Source organism: Oncorhynchus keta, chromosome 1 (assembly GCF_023373465.1).
Source record: "Oncorhynchus keta strain PuntledgeMale-10-30-2019 chromosome 1, Oket_V2, whole genome shotgun sequence".
Taxonomy (NCBI): domain Eukaryota; kingdom Metazoa; phylum Chordata; class Actinopteri; order Salmoniformes; family Salmonidae; genus Oncorhynchus; species Oncorhynchus keta.
In genome coordinates this window covers 33,867,519-33,889,017 of record NC_068421.1, presented here as the reverse complement: position 1 = coordinate 33,889,017, position 21,499 = coordinate 33,867,519, and the positions used below count along the sequence as shown (strand labels likewise).

At 42.7% G+C, this 21,499-nt stretch overlaps 1 protein-coding gene across 2 annotated transcripts; it reads left to right on the top strand.

The window, feature by feature from the left end:
• The first annotated feature begins 1,384 nt into the window (after positions 1-1,384).
• Positions 1,385-5,119, top strand: LOC118396181 (olfactory receptor 2A25-like). 2 transcript variants are annotated; one of them, XM_052522360.1, is made up of 2 exons: positions 1,385-1,526; positions 1,700-5,119. In XM_052522360.1, exons 1-2 carry the CDS (start codon positions 1,456-1,458, stop codon positions 2,634-2,636), a joined length of 1,008 nt encoding a protein of 335 aa, XP_052378320.1. In that variant the 5' UTR covers positions 1,385-1,455; the 3' UTR covers positions 2,637-5,119. The 2 variants fall into 2 exon arrangements, with proteins under 2 accessions (XP_052378320.1, XP_052378318.1); XM_052522358.1 differs by having other exon boundaries at positions 1,679-5,119.
• Positions 5,120-21,499: the final 16,380 nt, after the last annotated feature.

Here is a 21,499-nt window from a genome sequence, read left to right as displayed (position 1 = left end):
CAGAAAATCAAATGTTGCTGTTTTTCTATTTAAAAAGTTTGGAAGAAACTGGGGGAAACCGGAAAAACATGGGGGAAATCCGAAACCTGGAGAAACTCAACTGAGAATATGGAATTTGGGGAGAAAAAAACAAAGTAGACATGAAATTGAAACTGATTTAAAAGGACTCACCAATGTTTTTTTCTGTGCATGACTGCACTTTAGAGTGTTATCCTGCAGCACAGCATTTTGTGGAAAGTTGAGTTCAGGTACAATATTGACTGCACCCAAGAGGGAAAGAAGTTGGGCCATCCTAGAAATGTTTTAGAGAAATGTAATATATCAAATTTAGCAGACTCTTTATCCAAAGTGACTTAGTAATGTGTGAAGACATTTTTATGTATGGGTGGCACCGGGAATCAATCCCACTATCCTGGCGTTACAAAAGTCTACCAAGATGCATGACAGATTTATAAATGCTTTGTGAAACTTCATTCCAAAATGATTTATAAGGCCTTTATTAAGCGTTGCTTATGCTACACTTTATAAAGCACAAGTTTGTCAAATTTAACATCGGTGATTATGTCACACAGTTATGCCAAATTTATGAACCCTTTATAAAGCATAACATATGGTTATAGATGATTTGTAACACATTTAAGTATTGTTTATGAAGGCTTTATGAAGGCTTTATAAGCTGCATGTCATTTAAAGCTGGACCGATACTCCTACCTCAAGAAATGTGTAATTTTACAGACAGTCGAGCACATTTCTTCTATTTTTCTGCCTCTTCAGTCCAGGGTCCACTGTAACGGTGCCGTTGTGAATGTCAGACTCCACTCGGTGAGGCACATCGATCTGCAGGTTGAACATGATTCGATTGTAGACAACTAAAATAAGTGCAGTTGGATAAGGCAATGTTACAGCTAACCTGCTACGTCACATACTGATATTGTCTTTGGTATTATTGTGTGTAGCTATGTTTGCTAGCTAGCCAGCCAGCCCATAGAGAAAGCATTATAATGTGGATTTTTGTCGTCAACTTGAGCTGCAACAGATTTCCACAACAATTTTCATATGTTGCTACCATCCCTATTAAAAAGACAAAATTAAACATTGGTTCACAAAAACATATTGTTGTCACATAGGAGTGTTATTTAAATTATAAGAATGAGCATTTTGGGTGGATTTTTCATTTAAAAAAGGCATTTGAACAGCATGTGATACAAAATTGTATCTGTTTTTCCTCTATATGGTTTCCTTGACTCTGAAAATATCTAATTATCCCCAGGTGTCCCCAGGTATTGGTAATCATTTGCATATCACACCATGGCAGGCTTCTTTTTTTTTATCTCACAAGTATAAGAATCAAGTGAGGAGCTGAGTTTAAGGAGATCATCATGGATTAGAAATGAGCTGTCTTCATTTTGGATTTAGAATACATGTATCATTTTGCATTTGAATGTAATAAGTTACATGAGTACAGCATACAAAGTAAAATATTTTTTGAATTATGTTTTCTTGAGAATGAAAAGCAGTCTATATTGGTGAGTATACTGTATATGTGGGGAAATCTATTACTGAATCAACAAGTCAAGGAATTATCCATTTAGGTTGTCTGTTCTTTGTGATTTCATCAATTTAACTTATATGAAAGCTACAGTAGGAAGATTTGCTCCTCTTCTTCAAACATTGACAGCACATCTTTACCAACTCCCAGGACCATGGAAAACTCTACTCACTTTAAGGTCTTCAGGCTTGCTGCATACGGTAATATCGGACAATTGAAGTATTGCTACTTTGCTGTAGTAACTGTTTTATATTTTGCCATCATTCTTGCCAATGCTTTGCTTATTGGAGTTATCTGCATTGAAAGAAGTCTTCATGAACCCATGTATCTGTTTCTATGTGCTTTGTTTGTTAATCAGTTGTATGGGAGCACTGGTTTGTTTCCTACTCTCATGTTTTACTTGCTGTCTGACACACATGATATTTCCCTTCTCTATTGTTATCTCCAGGTTTATGTGTTGTACACATATGCTCTAACAGAATTTAGTCATTTAGCAGTTATGTCCTATGACAGGTACATCTCTATTTGTTATCCTCTACAGTATAACAATATTATGACACCTAAAATAATTTGTGGCTTAATTCTGCTGTCGTGCTCGTCTTCTTCTTTTCTCAACATCATCAATATCTCCCTGAGTTTGCGACTGCAATTTTGTGGTAATGTTCTAGACAGACTGTATTGTGACAACTACTCAGTAATCAAGCTTGCCTGTTCAAATACTACTATGACTAACATATGGGGTCTTGTTGTCACTGTGGTTTATCTTTATTGTACTATATTTCCTACCATATACTCATATGTAAGAATTCTACAGATATGTTTAAAGTCTTCTAAAGAGACGAAACAGAAAGCATTTAACACCTGTACACCACATATAGCCTCTTTGCTGAACTTCTCCGTTGGCTGTTTATTTGTGATTCTACAAAGCAGATATGAAACTGCAGATCTTCCACCTATACTTCGCACTATTTTATTAGTTTATTTTCTGATATGTCCACCACTTTTCAATCCTTTAATGTATGGCGTTAGGATGGTTAAAATCAGGCAGGCTTGTAAAAAGGTACTAGGACTTTACCCTAAAACATAACCTGATAGTTCCTTTTTCTCATGTTGAATTATGTTCTCTTACTTATAGTTGCTATAATTGAATGTAAAAATCACATCAAGTTTATAGAGCATGGCACTTGTAACGCCAGGCTAGTGGGTTCGATTCCCGGGACCACCCATACGTAGAATGTATGCACACATGACTGTAAGTCGCTTTGGATAAAAGCGTCTGCTAAATGGCATATATTATTATTATTATTATTATTATAATGTATTGTAACTGAGAATGTTTTGTGTCATATTAGCTAGTTAACTGCATAACTACAGAGCATCAAGGGGTTGCTACCCTCCCTACCTTCAGACTATATTCAAATAGATGCTGAGTGGGATCTTTGGGAAGACCCTACACCCCAACCCATTCTGCCAGATCTGGACTCTTGGCCCACCTAACTTCAGGACAGCTGTGTCCCTGCGCATCTTCCTAAAATGTTTGTCATCTTGAATTGTTTCAGTTTTCAAGTTAATTTCCTGCAGTTCTACACGTTTTGCCATGAGGCAGAAATAAAGGGAATCTCTCACGAAGGTTGTGTATTGCAGGTTTTTTCTGCAATGTACATGTAATGAGTGCTTACTTATTCTGCCAGTGATGGCTTATGACCGGCATGTCTCCATTTCTATTTTATTCCATAACCATTTTCTCTCACTTAGCAGTTGTTAAACTCTCCTGTGTTGAAAGTGCACTGAGTAACCTGCATGGTATATGTATCATAGCAAGTTTAATGGTTTTAATCTCTGTGTAAGTTGTGCTCTCATATACTTGTTTGCTTGAAAGCCTCAAAGGAGTCACAAAAGTAGGCTTTTAATACATGTGCTCCCCACTTGATCACTTTCATCAACTTCTCTACAGCCATCCTTTTTTCTGTTGTTTACAGTAACAGAGATATCAGTATAGTTTAGCCATGGGGGAAAGATATTCTATGCCCGTGCTACAGAATGCTATATTGGTCCGCTAATGCAGGACAGTAAAGGCCTAGTGTGCTACTTTTGTGAGAAAAAAAGTTATCCAAAAATATTTATATTTGTTATTAATTCAGATTTTTCAGGGGGTGCTGCATCACCCTCAGCACCCCTACTTCCTGTGGCTATGTTCTGTTCCCACCACTGTTGCACCCTATCATATAGGGATGAGAACCAAGAAGATCAGAAATCTGAACCTAAACTGGTACCAATTATGACTTTAGTTGGTACAGTAGCAGGGCCAGGGTTACTGGTTTGAATCCCAGGACTGACAGGAATATCTGTCAAGATGTGAGCTGCCAGAACTGAATGCTTATACTGTACATTTGTTTTTTATCATCAACATAATAGTTTGTATTGCATTTTATTTCTGTAAATGTATTTTACTGTCAGAGAACTGTAGAGCACTGTAGTAAAGTCAAGTCAGGGATGCTGCTGTGGCTCTGACCCTATGTTCTTCTAGAATGTCAGTGGATATGTACTGTATGTGTGTTTCAGGGGGGTTGGGGAAAGGGCAAAATGATGTGAGGTTCCAATAAGTTCTGGAAGCACTATTGAGGCAATCTCCATTTTAAAGTAGTCCATTTTTTTCTACTACTTCTACGAGTTTTCAAACAAACTGGAAGGGTGCATACTGCCACCTGGACAGTGTTTTTTAAAAACAGGTATAAAGCCCAGGTTGGCTATTTACTGCCACCTGCAGTTATGGAAAGTTTGCTCATAAGTATAATTCATTGTCTGATTCCCCAGTTACTACTTCAAAATGGTGAAGGTCCTCAATGACACAGCCCATGCTAAAACTGGATTTTGGGCACTACAGTCCTCTATCTACCTCTATGGTTACATACTTTTTGGACTGGTCGCTGAGCTAAAGATGGATCAGCCCATCCAGCATTTGCCCTAACTACCTGGCTCGTCTGTTTCTGCTTAATTCTTAAATATATGTTCACACTGTCATTTAAGCGCAGGTGTTGTTTAATACCACTATCCAATGATAATGTCCCTGAGAGGAAAAGATTGTGAGTTGTGTTCGTTTTAACATAGAGAACCGCTTACAGCATAACATTCTAAGTGAGTGGTTCCCGCACAAGGTGTCGGCACTACCTCTCCCCAAAAAAACTGGGTAGTGCATCAGCAGTACCTCTTGTTATGTTAGTCATTGCATACCTTAGAGAGCTATTTACAACTTGTCAGAAATGTACAGATCAACTAGCCCATGTCAGCTAATGTATTTGTATTTATTTTTTGTCCATGGATATTGTCGTAATTGTTTAGTCACTCAAATATCACATGAATACACATAAGACATGGCAAAATGTATAGAATTGCAAGAACATTTGCTTTAAATGCATTTTCTTTGTACCCGATGACAAAATGTGTAGAATTGCAAGAACATTTGCTTTAAAATTGCAACATTTTCTTTGTACCCGATGACAAAATGTGTAGAATTGTGTAGAATTGCAGGAAATAATCATTAAACTTGCAAAATTCTCTCCATCAACAACAGTTTGTGTCATAAACAGTGCTTGTGCCCATAGAAATAGATCAATGTTAAAATTAGTACTTAAAATCAGTCGTAGGCCTAAGATAACAATTTACCAAATGTCTTCTTAAGTCCAATATAAGAAAAGTATATGTACAGTGTATAGAGTAGACCTATGAACAGCTATTTTCACTTAAATGTCCAATGCAGCCATTTTTCTCTCAATATCAACACATTTATGGGTAACAACTTAAATACCTTACTGTGGTTATTTTTTACCACTTTAATTGAAACCAAACAAAAATGGCATCTTAGTAAGGACACAATTTCTCAAACAATAATATTTTTTGAGTGTCTGGGAGTGGTCTGATTGAGGAGGGGGAAACTGAAAACTAGCTGTTATTGGCAGAGAGGTTTGGAACTCTTTTTTTATTGGTCAAGTCACTACAGGATACTGAAGAAAAATATGAACGCAACATGTAGGTCCCACGTTTCATGAGCTAAAATAAAAGATCCCTGAAATGTTTCATGAGCTGAAATAGAAGATTCTAGAAATTGTCCATACGCACAAAATATTAATTCTCTCAAATTTGGGTCATAAGTTTGTTTACGGTGAGTGAGAGTTTCTCCTTTGCCAAGATAATCCATACACCTGACAGGTGTGGCTTGTCAAGAAGCTGATTAAACACCATGATCACTACACATGTGTACCTTGTGCTGGGCACAATAAAAGGCCACCAAAATGTGCAGTTTTGTCACACAACACAATTCCACAGATGTCTCAGGTTTTGAGTGAGCGTGCAATAGGCATGCCTCACAACCGCAGACCATTTATATGGCGTTGTGTGGGTGAGTGGTTTTCTGATGTCAACATTGTGAACAGTGCCCCATGGTGTAGGTGTGGTTATGGTATGGGCAGGCATAAGCTACGATATTTTATCAATGGCAATTTGAATGAACAGAGATACATTGTTGTGCCACTCATCTGCTGCTATTACATGTTTCAGCATGATAATGCATGGCCCCAAGTCGCAAGGATCTGTACACAATTCCTGGAAGCTGAAAATGTACCAGTTCTTCCATGGCCTGCATACTCACCAGACATGCCAACCATTGAGCATGTTTGGGATGCTCTGGATTGATGTGTACGACAGCGTGTTCAAGTTCCCGACAATATCCAGCAACTTCGCACAGCCATTGAATAGGAGTGGGACAACATTCCACAGCCCCCAATGAACAGCCTGATCAACACGATGCGGAGGAGATGTATCGCGCTGCATGAAGCAAACGGAGGTCACACCAGATACTGACTGGTTTTATGATCCGCGCCCCTACCTTTTTTTACGGTATCTGTGATCAACAGTCCATCTCATTCCCAATGATGTGTTATCCATATGTTAGTTCAGAGTTGGGAGGGCCAAGAGACCAAAGGTGTCAGAACGGAGTGCTCAGGTTGGGGTGTATGTAAGGTTTGATCATAGCCTGAAGGTAGGGAAGGGAAGTTCCTCTGGCTGCTCCGTCGGCAAGTACCTTGTTTGATATTGGATCTTGAAATCATTAAACGACAATAGTCTTATGAATATAGATTACAATACCTTAAGTGTAAAAAATGTAATAAGACATTCAAATATAGTATAAAGTAATTCCGAAAACTAGGCTACTATGCACAGGTTTGGAGAAGATTGCTGCTGAACTGATCGGGACGAATGAGGACAATGGCCATGGTGTTAAGAGATTTTAGCATGTGTGAATATACATCTTTCCAAAACTCATTACATGGACTGGTGTAGTTCACAGAATTTCCAACCTTATGAGATCTGTTTTTATCATGACGTGTCAATACTCTGCTTTTATTTATAATGATTAAAGATAATTGGATAGCTATTTTGCACCAGATCCTGCTATCAAAATCCTCCTCTCTCTCTCTCGCTCTCGCTCAAATGCTAAAGAATGAATTGTATTAGTAAATGTCCTACTGCTGCAGTAGACCTAGGTCCAATCACTGCAAAAATACATATAATTTACTAATCATACATATCAATAACCATTGTTTTATATAGCTTAATAACAAGATAGATATTGGTCTCCACTACGACATACAGGTGTCAAGTGTATTAGAAATGCAGCTGTATGCTACACCTAAACTATAGCCTACTGTAGCCTATCAAAGCTAATTTAACACATAGGTTTATAATATTAGATGTAGATGAAATTGAGAATAGTGCAGCCTGGTCTCATAAACTAGACTTAACATGGTAAATGTAAATTCAGTCAACAAATTTGTATAATAATTTATGTTATGTTTGGTATGGTTACATAAGACAAAAGGTTACTTAAGGCAAACATTTAAGGAGGGTGGGTAGTTGGTTGGTTGTTATGAAACGTTACAAGTTGTAATTAGTAACATATCATACTAAATGGAGGGAGACCGATTTACATTAACTATGTTACGTCTAGTCCTGATTCCAGATTGAATAGTGAGGTAGCCTACGGAATGGAGTGCAATGGAACATGAAAGAGAATGATTTTAAAACAAACAAATAACACGCACATTTTTGGGGATCTATATATAATCAAATAAGAGCACTTATTAATGTTTCTAGCAGACCTAAGGTTTCCAATCACTGTTCAAAATTAGTTCAAACAAGTGAAGTCTTAACCGAATGAACAACAGAGACAAAATGCAATATCAAAGTTTATTAAAATAGTTTGGGGAATGGCCTCCTCTCCGAGGGAAGATTTGACGGCAAGTCACATATGTCACATTAATGGAAGGTGTGAAAAACGTTAATTTGTGTTTCCCTGGCTGAGTTGACTAGCTAATATGAGCTGATGGCCCATCAGTTGAACTACAAATGTAGGATCTTAATTTGAGACAGTTTGCCGCAACAGGAAATGTGAATAATTATGTGGATTTAATTAATTGACATTTTTTAAGGGTTGATACAATTTCCATAAGAGGAAATCAAGTCTGAAATTTCTAAGTGGAAATTACAAACTTCAGAAGTCTTTTTAAACTTCAAATACATTACAAATTCGACATTTCCTACATTACAGGAAAGTTCTCCTGCAACAGGGTGATCAAATGAAGATTCCACATTTGTAGGAAGTTTGCTAGCGACAGAATTTTTGTTGAGATCGTAAACAAAGGCGAGGGAAGCGGGTGGCCTCCGGGTTTGGCAAAGGCTAACCCCATATTGGCTTTCACCACCTAGCCTTTTCCTCGCTAGGTTCCGGTCACTGGCGAAACAAAATGGGCGAAATACGACTAAGAATTATTATTTTTTAAATGATTATGCATTGCAGCATCATGATTTTCACAGAAACGTGGCTAAACAACAGCATACCCGACAACGCTATTGGGCTAGAGGGGTGCGACGTCTTCAGGGCTGGTCGTACGGCAGAGGACTGGTAAGACCAGAAGAGGTGGTCTGTGCATTTATGTAAACAAAGCATTGTGTACAGACAGTAACATAAACGGGAGTCACTGTTCAACCAATCTAGAGTACCTGTAGGGTAATGTAGGGTATGTAAACATTATATTAGGTAGCATTGTTTAAAGTGGCTAGTGATATATTTTACATCATTTCCCATCAATTCCCAGTTGAGTTGAGTCAGTGTGTTGGCAGCAGCCACTCAATGTTATTGGTGGCTGTTTAACAGTCTGATGGCCGTGAGATAGAAGCTGTTTTTCAGTCTCTCGGTCCCAGCTTTGATGCACCTGTACTGACCTCGCCTTCTGAATGATAGCGGGGTGAACAGGCAGTGGCTCCGGTGGTTGTTGTCCTTGATGATCTTTATGTCCTTCCTGTAACATCGGGTGGTGTAGGTGTCCTGGAGGGCAGGTAGTTTGCCCCCGGTGACGCGTTGTGCAGACCTCACTACCCTCTGGAGAGCCTTACGGTTGTGGGCGGAGCAGTTGCCGTACCAGGCGGTGATACAGCCCGCCAGGATGCTCTCGATTGTGCATCTGTAGAAGTTTGTGAGTGCTTTTGGTGACAAGCCGAATTTCGGGAATTTCGGGGATGCCGTCTGGGCCTGCAGCCTTGCGAGGGTTAACACGTTTAAATGTTTTACTCACCTCGGCTGCAGTGAAGGAGAGGCTGCATGTTTTGGTTGCAGGCCGTGTCAGTGGCACTGTATTGTCCTCAAAGCAGGCAAAAAAGTTATTTAGTCTGCCTGGGAGCAAGACATCCTGGTCCGTGACGGGGCTGTTTTTCCTTTTGTAATCCGTGATTGACTGTAGACTGTTAGTGTTTCATACTGGAGAGGGGATGCAAATCAACGACGCTGGACAGAGTGGAATCAGGTGTATCAAAAGGCAGTTTATTGGTCAAAGTTATCTTGTCCTGCTGTTTATTGTGCACGGACCTAAGGAATGTGACTCTTGTGAGGAGTCAGAATAATTAGGCTGCTCAGCCAGAGTTTACAGCAGAATGTATACACAGAATAATGTAGGTGGAGTCTCGTCGTGTTGGTCTTCTGACTGGTCCTGAAGAGTTGGAGGCGGGCCTTGCTTAGTCTGCCCCCTTGGGGGCAAATCCTTTGCTCTTGGCACCCGACCAGTAAGGGGGGTAGAGTGTGAGTGTACAGTGCTTCATGAGATGTTTGTGTGTCAAGGAACGTAAGATAGGGGAAACTAGCAGTGTTTGCTTTAGGCGCAGGTGTTTCCTGTTTATGCAGGAGTGCATGAAAGGGTCAATGTCAGTGAGATAGCTTGGCACTTCTAAGCTCGTTATTGTTGCAGGATGCTCTTTGTAGTTTTACAGGGGAGTAATATTTGCGTGATGGCAGCTGTGTGTCCTTCGGATAATCATGTTATTGCACACAGGCTCAAGACTTGACTGTAACCAGAGCTTTGGTCTGCTAGTAACGCTTCATATTCGATTATTTATATAACAAGACCCTGCCACATACCTCTTGTGTCTGAGCCGTTGAATTGAGATTCTACTTGGTCTCTATACTGACGCTTAGCTTGTTTGATTGCCTTGCGGAGGGAATAGCTACAGTGTTTGTATTCGGTCATATTTCCGGTCACCTTGCCCTGATTAAAAGCAGTGGTTCGCGCTTTCAGTTTCACGCGAATGCTGCCATCAATCCACGGTTTCTGGTTTGGGAATGTTTTAATCGTTGCTATGGGAACGACATCTTCAACGCACGTTCTAATGAACTCGCACACCGAATCAGCGTATTCGTCAATGTTGTTGTCTGACGCAATACGAAACATATCCCAGTCCACGTGATGGAAGCAGTCTTGGAGTGTGGAATCAGATTGGTCGGACCAGCGTTGAACAGACCTCAGCGTGGGAGCTTCTTGTTTTAGTTTCTGTCTGTAGGCAGGGATCAACAAAATGGAGTCGTGGTCAGCTTTTCCGAAAGGAGGGCGGGGCAGGGCCTTATATGCATCTCGGAAGTTAGAATAGCAGTGATCCAAGGTTTTGCCAGCCCTGGTTGCGCAATCGATATGCTGATACTTGTTTTCAGATTAGCCTTGTTAAAATCCCCAGCTACAATGAATGCAGCCTCAGGATGTATGTATTCCAGTTTGCAAAGAGTCAAATAAAGTTTGTTCAGAGCCATCGATGTGTCTGCTTGGGGGGGAATATATACGGCTGTGATTATAATCGAAGAGAATTCCCTTGGTAGATAATGCGGTCGACATTTGATTGTGAGGAATTCTAAATCAGGTGAACAGAAGGACTTGAGTTCCTGTATGCTTTTGTGACCACACCACGTCTCGTTAGCCATAAGGCATACGCCCCCGCCCCTCTTCTTACCAGAAAGATGTTTGTTTCTGTCGGCGCGATGCGTGGAGAAACCAGCTGGCTGCATCGACTCCGATAGCGTCTCTCCAGTGAGCCATGTTTCTGTGAAGCAAAGAACATTACAGTCTCTGATGTCCCTCTGGAATGCTACCCTTGCTCGGATTTCATCAACCTTGTTGTCAAGAGACTGGACATTGGCGAGAAGTATACTGGGGAGTGGTGCACGATGAGCCCGTCCCCGGAGTCTGACCAGAAGACCGCTACGTTTCCCTCTTTTACGAAGTCGTTTTTTGGGGTCGCCGGCTGAGATCCATTCCGTTGTCCTGGGTGAAAGGCAGAACACAGGATCCGCTTCGCGAAAGTCATATTCTTGGTCGTACTGATGGTGAGTTGACGCTGCTCTTATATTCAGTAGTTCTTCTCGACTGTATGTAATGAAACCTAAGATGACCTGGGGTACTAATGTAAGAAATAACACGTAAAAAAACAAAAAACTGCATAGTTTCCTAGGAACGCGAAGCGAGGCGGCCATCTCTGTTGGCGCCGGAAGTAATTCATTGTTGTAGGAAGGCTACCCGAAACATTTGACCCAAGTTAAACAATTTAAAGGCAATGTTACCAAATACTAATTGAGTGTATGTAAACTTCTGACCCACTGGGAATGTGATGAAAGAACTAAAAGCTCATGTAAATCATTCTCTCTACTATTATTCTGACATTTCACATTCTTTAAATGAAGTGGTGATCCGAACTGACCTAAGACAGTGAATTGTGAAAAACTGAGTTTAAATGTATTTGGCAAAAGTAAATGTAAACTTCTGACTTCAACAGTATGTACTGGAAAATTCACAATAAGTTCAGGCCTTATCCCGAGGATGATCAGGATGGTTCTGGCCCATTGAGAGAGAGATGTGTAGAGATAATGGATCATTGCATTTTGGCTGAATCATATGTGGTGTCAGGTTGGGTGGAGAAGAGGTTGGGGACTGGTGAGTTGGTGAAGGTAACTCGAGTGGACTTGTGAAGATTTATTGTGTTTCCCCTGCCCAGAGGGAGCAGGCTCCGCGGATTGCTAAATTAGGACAAGAATTGTGACTTGCTTCTCTCTCCGGAGCAGGGCTCTGTTGAAAGGAGTGATAAAGGGGGAGGGGGGGGCTTTAAGTGTTGAGGCGGAGCAGTTGAAATTGATTCCCGGTGTCTGACGCCCCCCATTTGTTGAGACGTACAGTGGGGCAAAAAAGTATTTCGTCAGCCACAAATTGTGCAAGTTCTCCCACTTAAAAAGATGAGAGAGGCCTGTAATTTTCATCATAGGTACACTTCAACTATGACAGACAAAATGAGAAAAAACATCCAGAAAATCATTATTGTAGGATTTTTAATGAATTCATTTGCAAATTATGGTGATTCTGATTTTGTCTGTCATAGTTGAAGTGTACCTATGATGAAAATTACAGGACTCTCTCATCTTTTTAAGTGGGAGAACTTGCACAATTGGTGGCTGACTAAATACTTTTTTTGCCCCACTCTATGTAAGAATGCTGTTCATTGACTACAGCTCAGCATTTAATACCATAGTATCCTCCAAACTCATCATCAAGCTCGAGACCTTGGGTCTCGACCCGCCCTGTGCAACTGGGTCCTGGACTTTGTCGGGCAGCCCCCAAGTGGTGAAGGTAGGCAACAACATCTCCACCCCGCTGATCTTCAACACTGGGCCCCTACAAGGGTGCGTTCTCAGCCCTCTCCTGTACTCCCTGTTCACTCATGACTGCGTGGCCATGCCCGCTTCCAACTCAATCATCACGTTTGCAGACAACACTTCAGTAGTAGGCTTGATTACCAACAATGATGAGACGGCCTACAGGGAGGAGGTGAGGGCCCTCGGAGTGTGGTGTCAGGAAATAACCTCACTCAACATCAACAAAACAAAGGAGATGATTGTGGACTTCAGGAAACAGCAGAGGGAGCACCCCCTGTGGTGGAATATTGACTCAGAAATACTTTTACTAGAACCTTTGAATTCAATATAGACTTTAATTCAAAGTAGGAAAGACGAGCCCTTCCATGGAAGGACTCAATTTCAAACGTAACAGAGCTGATCCCCTCCATGAAATGACTAAATTCTCATATTACAGAGTCCTGGCTTTATAGGTTCATTTATTTTCATAACATATAGAGTCCCCTCCCTTGACCTTTCTCCATCTATGTTCTTGCTTGTTAACCCCCACATCTGACAGCTGTATAGGTTATAATGGTAGCATGCCCTGGTCCTATATGTTCCATTCCTTTAATAGCCATTCTCTCTTAGCTCTTCAAACTGGACAGCCTGCTAATAATGGAAAAGTAATCATAGTCGTGAGTTTTGATCCAACACCCCCCATCCACATCGACTGGACAGTAGTGGTGGAAAGTTTTAAGTTCCTCGGCATACACATCATGGACAAACTGAAAGGGTCCACCCACACAGATAACGTGGTGAAGAAGGCACAACAGTTTCTCTTCAACCTCAGGAGGCTGAAGAAATTTGCCTTGTCACCTACAACACACACAAACTTTTACATATGCACAATCAGGAGCATCCTGTCGGGCTGTATCACCGCCTGGTACGGCAACTGCACCGCCCTCAACCGCAAGGTTCTCCAGAGGGTAGTGCGGTCTGCACAACGCATCACCGGGGGCAAACTACCTGCCCTAAGGACACCTTCAGAACACCTACAGCATCAGATGTCACCGGAAGGCCAAAAAGATCATCAAGGACAACAACCACCCGAGCCACTGCCTATTCACCCTGCTATCATCCAGAAGGTCAGGTGAGTACAGTTGCATCAAAGCTGGGACCGAGAGACTGAAAAACAGCTTATATCTCAAGGCAATCAGACTGTTAAACAGCCATCACTGACATAGAGAGGCTGCTGTCAACATACAGACTCAAATCTCTGGCCACTTTAATAAATGGACTTAATAAAGGTATCACTAGTCACCTTGAATAATGCCACTCTAATAATGTTTACATATCCTACATTACTCATCTCATATGTACATTGGGGAGAACAAGTATTTGATACACTGCCGATTTTGCAGGTTTTCCTACTTACAAAGCATGTAGAGGTCTGTAATTTTTATCATAGGTACACTTCAACTGTGAGAGACAGAATCTAAAACAAAAATCCAGAAAAATCACATTGTATGATTTTTAAGTAATTCATTTGCATTTTATTGCATGACATAAGTATTTGATCACCTACCAACCGTAAGTATTCCGGCTCTCACAGACCTGTTAGTTTTTCTTTAAGAAGCCATCCTGTTCTCCACTCATTACCTGTATTAACTGCACTCGTTACCTGTATAAAATACACCTGTCCACACACTCACTCAAACAGACTCCAACCTCTCCACAATGGCCAAGACCAGAGAGCTGTGTAAGGACATGAGGGATAAATTGTAGACCTGCACAAGGCTGGGATGGGCTACAGGACAATAGGCAAGCAGCCTGGTGAGAAGGCAACAACTTGTTAAGGGATTTTTTTTATCTATAATGACTAATTATGTATACATTTCAATCAGGATGTACTAATCAGAATACTATTATCTTACTGTATATGTACTAATCAGAATACTAAATGTTACTGTATATGTATGAATCTTCTATCTTGATCCCGGTACTGAATATAATGTGTGTGAATGTGGTCAAGAGTAGAACAATGACTGTCTGTTCCTTGGTACAAATGAATCAGACTGGCGAGAATGCTTATCTACACGAGAAAACCTTGACTCGTAAATTATATTAAATTGGTAGGGAGACAGATGTGGGAAGGTTCGAGATACAGCCTTTGTACTGGAACGAAGATGGCGCTGGGTGGTGTTGGAACTAATGATGTCATTTTCAGTTTATAACCTGTGGTAACCTGTATTGTGGGAGTACTCTGAATAAAGGCTGCTATTTGACTTTAAGACCGGGCTATGTCCATTCCTATAAAATAAGGGTCTTACAAATTCGTATGAATTGACTGTCAGGACCCGGTTACGAACCCGGGTCTCCGGAGTGAGAAACAGTCACTTAACCAACTGAACCACGAATGGTCGGCAGAACCCAGAAGATGAGGCAGACACAGCAGTACTTGAGACGGTGTATTTAATAAAGTAAAAAAGGAAAGTCCTTCAGGCAAACATATAACTCCACAACGTCAAAAGGAATTCCATGAGAACAAAGGTAATCCTCCAAGACAAAAAGGTAAATCCACAAGGTGGTAGGTATAGCATGACAAAGCCTCAAAAGATACTCAAAAATCTATAAACAAGAACAAAAACAGAATTCCACAAGAGAGTCCAACGGGAGCAACAAAAGTTCACAGCATACTAGGGCTGGGTGCTAACATACAAACACAGAGCAAAGAACTGAGGAAAACTAAGGGTTTAAATAGAATCAGGGGAAACGAGGCACAGGTGCAAATAATAACGGGGAACAAGGGAAAACAAAAGGGTCAAAAAGCACAATGGGGGCATCTAGTGACCAAAAACCGGAACAACCCTGGCCAAATCCTGACAGAATCCCCCTAGGAACGGCTCCTGACGTCCCTACCAGCTTTCTCGGGGTGGAGGGCCCTGAACTGACGAATGAGGTCAGGGTCCAGTATGTCTTTGGCAGGAACCCAGGAGCGCTCCTCGGGACCGTAGCCTTCCCAGTCCACCAGATACTGCCAGGACCGCTGCACCCGTCGGGAATCCAGTATCCGATGGACGGTATAAGCCGGCTGGCCTCTGATGACATGGGGCGGAGGGGGAGGTCTGTCTGCCGGGACAAGGGGAGAAAAAACAACAGGTTTTAATAAGGAAATGTGAAACGTGGGATTAATCTTAAGGGATCTGGGTAAGTGTAGGCGATATGAAACTGGGTTAACTCTCCTGGCAACCTTAAAGGGGCTGATGTATTTTTGGGAAAGCTTGCGAGACTCCACCCGTAGTGGTAAGTCTCTTGTGGAGAGCCAGACTCTCTGGCCAGGGCGCAGGGTAGGCCCGGGACGGCGACGTCTGTTGGCTTGTTGTTGGTACCTCTGTGAGGAACGCAGAAGATTAAGACGGGTCTTCCTCCACATAAGCCGACAGCGTCTGACGAACTTCAAGGCTGAAGGCACTCTGACTTCTGCCTCCTGGTCTGGGAACAATGGAGGGGCATAGCCAAACTTACACTCGTGCGGGGACATACCAGTGGAGGAGGAGCGCAAGGTGTTGTGCGCGTATTCGGCCAAAACAATGAAGGACGACCATGTGGACGGGTTGTTAAGAGCCATACATCGGAGGGTGGTTTCCAGCTTTTGATTCATCCTCTCTGTTTAGCCATTGGACTCCAGGTGGTACCCTGAAGATAGACTGGCAGAGGCCCCCATGAGTTGGCAGAAGGCCTTCCAAAACCTTGAGGCGAACTGGGAACCTCTGTCGGAAACCATATCTTGAGGAATGCCGAAGACTCGGAACACATGGTTAATTAACAACCGTTTCCTTGGCAGAAGGTAACTTAGTCAGGGGGACGAACCTGGCTGCCTTTGAAAACCTGTCGATGATGACTAGGATAGTAGTATTGCCATGGGACGGAGGAAGGCCAGTAATAAAGTCCAACGAGATATGGGACCAGGGTCTGTGGGGAACAGGTAAAGGGTGAAGGAGTCCTTGAGGGCGGAGGTGAGAAGATTTGCCCTGGCAGCACATGGGGCATACCTTCTCTTATGGTGGGCCACCAGAACTTACGCTGGATGAACTCCAAGGTGCAACCTAAGGTGTGACCTACGGGTGACAGGTGAGGCGAGAGGAGTGCCCCCACAGAAGGACCTGAGTCCTCACTGCCTTGGGGACAAACAACCGATTGGCAGGACCTCCTTTCGGGCCCGGTTCGATAGCTTGAGCTCATCTAACGGTATCCTCAACTTGCCACAAGATCGGGGCCACGATCTTAGCAGCAGGAAGGACAGGCATGTCCGTGTCGTCTCGAATGGCAGGAGCGTAGATTCGGGACAGGGCATCCGGTTTGAAATTCTTCGACCCGGGCCGATAGGTGAGGATAAACTGGAATCGATTGAAGAAAAGAGACCATCTAGCTTGTCTGGAGTTCAACCGCTTCGCCTGCTGGATATACTCCAGATTTTTGTGGTCCGTAAGCACTGGAAACGGGTGAGAAGCCCCCTCGAGCCAGTGTCTCCATTCTTTCAATGCCATCTTAACCGCTAGGAGTTCACGATCCCCACATCGTAGTTCCTCTCAGCCGGGGTAAGCCGGTGTGAGAAGAAAGCGCACAGGTGGAGCTTCTTGTCTTCACCCCTCTGAGACAGGACAGCTCCAACACCAACCTCTGATGCGTCTACCTCCACCACAAATGGTTCATCCGTAGTCGGTAGTATCAGGATGGGAGCAGAGAGGATGCGCTGCTTGAGTCCTTGGAAGGCCGTCTCAGCTTCTCTTCCCCACAAAAACCTTGCGTTGCCACCCTTGGGTAAAGCTGAGAGAGGGGCTGCCACCAAGCTGAAGTTCTTGATGAATTTGCGGTAAAAGTTTGTGAAGCCCAGGAAACGCTGAACTTCCTTAACGGATTTGGGGGTGGGCCAATCCGCTACTGCCCCTACCTTCCTGCAGTCCATTTGGACTCGACCGGGTTCCACTACAAATCCCAGGAATTGTACTCGGGATGAATGGAATTCACATTTTTCCGGCTTAACGTGCAGATGGCTGTCTAGGAGGTGTTTGAGTACTTGTCTGACATGCTTTGTGTGTTCTTGAAGGGAGCTCGAAAAGATGAGGATGTCATCCAAGTAAACAAACACGAATATGTTAAGCATATCCCTAACACATCGTTTATGAGCACTTGGAACACAGCTGGGGCGTTGGTCAGGCCGAAGGGCATCACCAAGTATTCGTAGTGACCAGTAGGCGTGTTGAAAGCGGTCTTCCACTCGTCACCAGGTCTGATCCGCACAAGATGGTATGCGTTCCGCAGGTCAAGCTTAGTGAAAACAACTGCTTCCTGGAGCAGCTCGAAGGCTGTGGCCATAAGGGGTAGTGGGTAACGGTTACGGACGGTTATGGCATTGAGTCCCCGGTAGTCGATGCAAGGACGTAATCCACCGTCTTTTTTGGCCACAAAGAAAAACCCTGCTCCCACCGGGGAGGTGGATGGACGCATGAGGCCTGCTTCCATAGCAGCTCGTTCGGGAGGAGATAGGGAAAAGATCAGACCCCTGGGGGGGCAAGTGCCCGGAAACAGGTCGATTGGGCAATCGTAAGGTCTATGGGGTGGTGTAATGGTGGCCCTCTGTTTGCTAAATACCAGTTTGAGGTCATGGTAACACTCTGGAACTCGGGACAGGTCGATGGATTCTAAAGACTCGGGAGTAGAACTCTGGAACTCGGGAAAATACAAGTAGCTTGGCACGTAGGACCCCACTGCTTGATAGTGCCCACAGACCAGTCGATGTGAGGGTTATGGCTGTGAAGCCAGGGGTATCCAAGGACGAGAAGGAACTCGGAACAGGAGATCAGATGAAAGTTAATCAATTCCTGGTGTTGGGAAACTGAAAGGCGCAAGGGGGTAGTGACACGAGTGACAAGTCCAGATCCCAAAGGGCTTCCATCCAATGTAGTAACCCTCATGGGGTCACTTAGAGGTTCAGAGGGAATGCCATTCTCCTTCGCCCAGACACCATCCATGAAGTTACCTGCAGCTCCAGAATCTACCAAGGTTTGAAGGTGAAGCTTGTGGTTGTCCCAGGAAAGGGTGACTGGAATGAGCAGACGGGAGTTGGACGGATGGGAGGAGGTTATGTTTCCCGTTAAAGTTCCCCCCGGTCTGCATGGGACAGAGCGTTTCCCTGGAGCCCGGGACACGTGGAACGGAAATGGCCCGGTTTGCCGCAATACAGACAGCATCGCTCCCTCATCCGTCGGTCTCTCTCAGCCTGGGAGATGCATCCAATCTGCATGGGTTCCGGTGGAGCCAGCGAGGATAAAGGTGGGGACTCGGAGCTGGGACTGATAGGGGCTAGAGGTCTACGGTTGAGTTCTCTCTCTCTCAGACGCTGGTCAATGCGTGAGGCCAACTTGATCAGGGACTCGAGATTGTCCGGTGGTTCCCGAATGGCCAGTTAATCTTGGATAGTGGAAAGAAAGTAGTGGAAAGGGCCATCAGAAAGCACACCGTGAGCGCCTCGTCGTTCCAGCCACTCGCTGCTACCACCGTGCGGAACTGGATGGCATAGTCCGTCACGCTGCGCCGGCCTTGGTGGAGAGTCAGGAGCTGTTTGGCTGAGTCAGGACCGCTGCTAGGGCCTTGAAACACTCGTTTAAATTCTTCAGCAAAGGCAGAGTAGCTGGCACAGCAGGGACTAAGGGCATCTCACACAGCAGTAGCCCAGGCCAGAGCTTTTTCCGACAGCAGGGTGATGATATATGCTCGTTATTAAAGACCTGGCCCCTGAATGGAGGTTAAAAACAGGCCGGTATACACTACAGACGGCAGGTACGGTGACTAGATCCAACGAACAATGCTTCTCCCAGTAGGCAGCAGGTTAGTAGCCTATATTCTCGATTCTGGGGGGATTTGAGTTCTTTGATTGATGTTCTAAAATTTTCAGAATTCATCAATAATGGGATCTTTGCTATTCCCACAGGGTTTTGTATGACCAACATACACTGGGTTTTGTATAACCGATATACACTGAGCAGGTTCGAAAATAACCCGTGGTAATGTGCACTACCGTAAATAAACTAAACTTAATCATGAGAGGCATATCCGCCCGAGATTAAGACGGGATATTAAATAGGTGCTGGGGGATAGGACGGTGATCTTGTACAAATACTAGGCATGGGGAGACAGGAAGGGAATGCTCAAGATAACTGGAATGGTCAATTGAATTGTGGCAGTATTGATCATCGTTCCGATTCAACAAATACTGCTGAAATATCCAAATAAGGAGGAGAGGGAACCAAAATCTAAAGGAATGGGATAAAAGCCAAATCTATAGACAAGAGGTTCCATGCGAGAGGAAGCCTGAGAAATAGTGGCATGAGATAACGATTATTAGCGTTCTTTAAAAGCCCTCTGACCGGAAAATAAGATATTAACTAGGGATTTACAACCCTGGGCTTATAGTTAAGGTAAGACCTAATATCTGATTCAACAGTCAAAGCTATTGACAAGATTTCCATAAAAGAGACAAAATAGTCAGACAGTAAATATTTCCATAAAAGAGACACACACATAGTCAGACAGAAAAGGAACTAAAGTAACTAAGTAACGGTAAATTACAAATTTATAGAAATACACGCACATAGAATGTAAAATTAAATATAGAAAGGCATAGATAAGTGATTAAATACCACAACTAAGTAATGGTAAGAATGGGTGGAAATTCAACAAAGGAAGTGTCGGAACTAACGGGAGATTACCGTTATAGGAGAACAAAGAGAATGGAAGGGAGGCATCCAAAATCTGACTCAGACAAAGAACCTGAATAGAAGCTGATATTACTAATATAGTCAGGAAGGGTTTTAAATTAGGATGATTTTCTGGGAATTCTCGGTGTCGAGGTTTTGCGACTACAGACAATTATAATAATATAATTATTGGCGGGGAAACACAATCATTTTAATAGCGGGACACCAAGGTACGTATTTCAGCTTTGAATGGTGTTTTAGATTGAATTGAAAAAGAAGTCATTAAAAATAACGGCGAGACAATTTCGATGTAATACGCTATTTTGCCCAAAATGATCTGCTGGAATAATGTATTGAGATGGGAGTCGTATTTAAATACTTGTATCATAGAAGAGAAAGTCACCTAAAGTTAAATGTAGGGAATAACGGAGAGATACGATACAATTTCGTGCTATCCGGATGTTATAGCTCTTTATGAATCGACTGACATATGATAAATTTAGCACAGAACATGGTACGTCTAAATATTAGGGTATAGAAAGTTGAGAAGTTTGGTTGGTTTTACTTTGTTGATTAGAATTTAAAGCTGAACTCAATCTGAATAGGGAATATATATTTTACAGGGGCAGGCAGATTTGCGGCATCGTTTTAACGTTGAACAACATCGTTCCTCAAATTTAAACAGAGAAAATGGGTTGTGGCATTTAGAGGGAAAATGCGTGCATTATAGCTTAGAGTTTCAAAAGTGGCTAAAAGTTCCAAATACATTTTATTTAAAGGAGAAATATCATAAAGATAGTCTGAAAAGATGCTACAGCGAGCAACGGAATTGCTAGGCATTCAATGGGGCTATCTGGTGCAATGCTTTGGACTATAAAATAGGTAAGAATAGTTTAATCGTAAAAAGTTGTGATTGTTTTCCCGACTATTGATTTTTGGTTAGGTAACGCCAGTGAATTCGAACAAGAAGTTAACGTATTCTAAAAACACTATCTGTTTTTCATTACGGGGAACAAGTAAATGTCTTAACTTAAAGGGACAGTGCACGTTTATCACAGTGGTTTGAGTGTATGGCAGTGTATAAAATATTTTGGGACGACAATTTGAAGATAGACTGAATGAGTTACATGAAACATCGAGAGATTTAAAACGAATGATGTGAAGGGATTATCATAATTATTAGGTTTCGTTGTTGTAGTAAAATTTTGGGTTAAGGGG

Bases quoted from the DNA above. Each gene is read 5' to 3' on its own strand.
- LOC118396181 (XM_052522358.1), top strand. From the start codon at position 1,456: ATGAGTACAGCATACAAAGTAAAATATTTTTTGAATTATGTTTTCTTG. The intron at 1,527-1,678 runs GTGAGTATACTG...AAACATTGACAG, and splicing joins ATGAAAAGCAGTCTATATTG to CACATCTTTACCAACTCCCA.